Here is a 4,015-nt window from a genome sequence, read left to right as displayed (position 1 = left end):
TTCATGGTTGAAAAGAGGTGGAAGTCAGATGGTCCGAGGTTGGGAGAGTAAGGGGGATGAGGAAGGATTTCATAGCTGCAGGAGTGTGCTTTCATCTGGGCAACACGTGCATTGTGAACTGGGGTGTTGTCTTGGAGGAGACAGACTCCTTTGGTCAGCATGCCATGCCTCTCTGCTTTGATGGCATCCTGCAATTTCTGTGGCAGAGAAACAAAATATGCCCTGTTAATTGTGGTACCCTTTGCCAGAAAATCCATCACCACTACTCCACACTGGTCCCAAAAGACTGTGAGTATCACCTTGCCTGCTGAGGGTTGGACATGAGCCTTCTTTGGAGGTGGTGAGTTATCATTCTTCCATTGCTTCAACTGGATTTTAGTCTCAGGATCATAGTGTTGGACCCATGTTTCATCCTGTATGATAAATCTCCCCAAAAAGTCCTCCTTGTTTTCTTGGCACATTGTCAAAAGAGCCTTGGAGCAATTGACTCATTCCTGCTTCTGAAAAGGTGTGAGCATCCAAGGAATCCATTGTGCAGACAACTTTCACATGTGCAAGTGGTCATGAACGATTTTTTTCATGGACCCTACTCTTATCTTTACTTCTTGGGCTAGTTGCCAAATAGTTATGTGGTGATCCTCCAAAATAACAGCTTCCTCTTTATGGATGGTGTTGTAATCAATGGCAGAATGTGGTTGTCCAGGAATAGGAGCAGTTTCCACCAATGTCCAACCACATTTCAACTGGCAACGCCAGTGCTTGACTATGTTGTATAATGGTGCATTGTCACCATAAACTTCTTTCATCTCATCAAAAGTTTCTTTTGGTGTACAACCTTTCAAGTATAAGAACCTGATCACTGATCTGCATTCAACTGCCTCCATTATAACACTTTAGTCCACTTCAGCAGCTCTAAAAGACAAACAGATATTAGTGGAAAGCTGCAATTTACAATGTGACATGTAGAGACATGTATGATTATACCCATACAAATTCCGTTTCCTGCAACAACCGGAAGTGAGTCAGAGGAAATCTTTAAGGAACACTCCTTGTAAAATATTTCTAAAAGTTTTAATGATTAAAAAAAAATAGTATTGCTTGGAAATTCATTCTACCAATTTATGTCTTTGTGTTTTTAGTTCTTCAACAAACTGGTCGAAACCCCTCAAAAAAATCTCTCGAAAAATACAGAAAACTGGTAAAAGGTATGTTTTACTATAAAGGTGTTGAGGGTAGGTAATAGATTATTAGATTTAATTCTTTGTGTCTTAATGTTCTGAACTTGCAGGTATGGTAGTGGAGTCCCAGAGTCAATCCCAAATTTCCTGGAAACTGTACAGAAGCCTGTCATTGTTATCATTGTTGTAATTCTTCTAATTCTTCTAACCATGTAATTCTTCTTACCATGCTAGCATGGCTTGGATGGGAAATGGAATTTTGAGGCAAAGTTTTACTGCCAGATGATTTTCCCACACCTAGTTTGTTATGTAAGGTCTTCAAAACTCAGAGCAACTGGTCATAGTGAATGTTAGCAACAGTATCTTTGCATTTACACAGTGTCAAAATCCATGTACATTTGCATGCACATGTGCCATTTACCAAATTCATTTACAAAGCCATTGGTTGGCCCAGAGCAACTGTAGAAGACACTTGCCCATGGTACTGCACAATGGAATTGAACCTGAAGCAAGATAGTTGTGAAATGAACTTCTTAATCACATAGCCATGCCTGCACCAGTCATGTGTGTGTGTGTGCATTCATGCATGCATATCATCACTTGCCATGGCCCTTCAATATGATACGCTACAACTACAGAGAAAACACTCCAAAAATTGAGGTGTATATCACAAATAGAGTGGATGGTTTTAAAAAAGAAAATAAAGAGAGCAAAAAAGCACCTGCCATACACAGCCTCAAACAGTGATGGCTATTCTCTGCTGTTGTGTTGATCAATAGGCCCATGACAAGCAACAACTTACTGCTATTCAACCCTTATCAAAATAGAAAATCTTGTGTAACATTATTTCATTTTCATATTTGGTTTACAAGACTACTAATCTGAGCTCATGTGTTGAAACAGATTTTGTTGTATTTTGGGAGGGTCATTATCACAACAATATACACACGCTGGCTCTATTTCACTTCTTTTGTTATTATTAGTCAGTCCGTTAACATTTAACCAATTAGCTATTTAATTGTTTGATTAATCAATAAGCTAGGTTCAGACTTAAAGCAGACTTGGAATAGAGAGGATATGTCTTGAATATCAACGAAACCAAATGATTAATCAAGAAATTGATTAGTTGATTGGTTAATTGTTAATGAATTTAACACTGATTTGTTTCAAATTTGGCACCAAGCCAGCAATTTGGGAAGTGTTATTTGATTACATCAACTCCAGTACTTGACTGGTACTTTATTTTATTGACCCTGAAAGTATGAAAGGCAAAGTTAACTTCAGCAGTATTTGAACTCAGAATGTGATAACATGAAATGCCACTAAGCAGTTTTTATGACACAGTAACAATAATAATAATATAAGAAGTGCCGGTGCCATGTAAAAGATACCTGTGTTGGCTCTATGTAAGAAAGCTCCCAATCTGGCATCGTGTAAAAGGGCACACATGTTGGCTCCTCGTAAAAGAGCAGCCATGGTGGTGTCACATAAAAAGCACCTAGTACACTCTGTAAAATGGTTGGCATTAGGAAGAGCAGCAAGCTGTAGAAACCTTGCCAAAACAGACAAAAGGACTTTGATAAACATAGCTGTTTGATTGACTGACCAAATGATTAATCATGAAATTGATTAGTCGATTGGTCAATTGTTAATGAATTTAATACTAATTTGTTTCAAATTTTGGTGCAAAGCCAGCAATTTTAAACATAATTCTATGTACTGTACATGCACCTTTGATGAGTTGTAGTGCACCTGAGCACTATACACAATAATTTAGTGGTTAGGGCATTCGGCTCATGATCGTAAGGTCGTGAGTTCGATTCCTGGCGACACGTTGTGTCCTTCAGCAAGACACTTTATTTCACATTGCTTCAGTCCACTCAGCTGGCAAAAGTGAGTAGTACCTGTATTTCAAAGGGCCAGCCTTGTCACACTGAGTTTCCCTGAGAACTACATTAGGGGTACACGTGTCTGTGGATTGCTCAGTCACTTGCACATTAATTTCACGAGCAAGCTATTCCGTTACTCGTATCAGCTGGGACCCTTGTCGTCGTAACCGACGGAGTGCTCCATTATTATTATTATTATTATTATTATTATTATTATTATTATTATTATTATTATTATTATTATTACTACTACTACTATTATAACTGGAGCTAGGGAAACCCTCCGATTTGCCAGCTCCTGTTAAACCGTCCTGCCCACGCCAGCATGGAAAATGGATGTTAAATGATGAGAATGAAAAGAAGTAAAATAAAACCAGTTTATTATTGTCTTAACAGCTCTCTCAAGATACAACATGATGTAACAATGATGATGATGATGACAGTGGTGGTGGTGGTGAAGATTTATTTATTTATTTATTTTGTGTTATAGCTTCCTTGAGCTTTGAAGATTTCTGCAAGATATGCTCCGATGAACCTCAAACATCTACAAATGATGTTGTTCAAGCATTCCAATGTCTTGACACAGATGGTGATGGTTACATCTCCGACACTAAACTGTTTAATCTTATGACAACAGTAAGTCTTTGAGTTATTGTTCTTGTTTTGCAATGAGTTTTTTTTTTTCCTTCTCTCGTCTTTAACTTGTATAAGTCCTTGAATTGCGATCATGCTGGGGCACTCCTTTGAAGGGTTTAATTGAACAATTCAACCCCTGTACCTTTTTTTTTTTAGTTATGGGGATGTAAACAAAGCAACACTGGTTGTCAAGCAGTGTGTATGTATGTGTGGGAAGGGAGCAGACACAGGCACAAAGACACACACACACACACACACACACACACACACACAGCGTCAAGCTTTAGAGCTCAATGCAGTCCCCCCCGCCCC

The 4,015-nt window shown here is 38.6% G+C and overlaps 1 protein-coding gene across 1 annotated transcript in view; it reads left to right on the top strand.

The window, feature by feature from the left end:
- LOC106869675 (EF-hand calcium-binding domain-containing protein 7) overlaps positions 1–4,015 on the top strand; it is a 49,627-nt gene that overhangs the window by 6,273 nt on the left and 39,339 nt on the right. Inside the window, exons 3-4 of the mRNA XM_052969435.1 lie at positions 1,140–1,205; positions 3,558–3,703. Coding sequence (XP_052825395.1) covers positions 1,140–1,205; positions 3,558–3,703 — 212 coding nt within the window. The remainder of the gene's footprint in view (positions 1–1,139; positions 1,206–3,557; positions 3,704–4,015) is intronic.

This window comes from Octopus bimaculoides, chromosome 7 (genome assembly GCF_001194135.2).
Source record: "Octopus bimaculoides isolate UCB-OBI-ISO-001 chromosome 7, ASM119413v2, whole genome shotgun sequence".
NCBI classification, from domain to species: domain Eukaryota; kingdom Metazoa; phylum Mollusca; class Cephalopoda; order Octopoda; family Octopodidae; genus Octopus; species Octopus bimaculoides.
The sequence above is the reverse complement of the archived record's forward strand: the minus strand, read 5'-3'. Positions and strand labels throughout refer to the sequence as shown.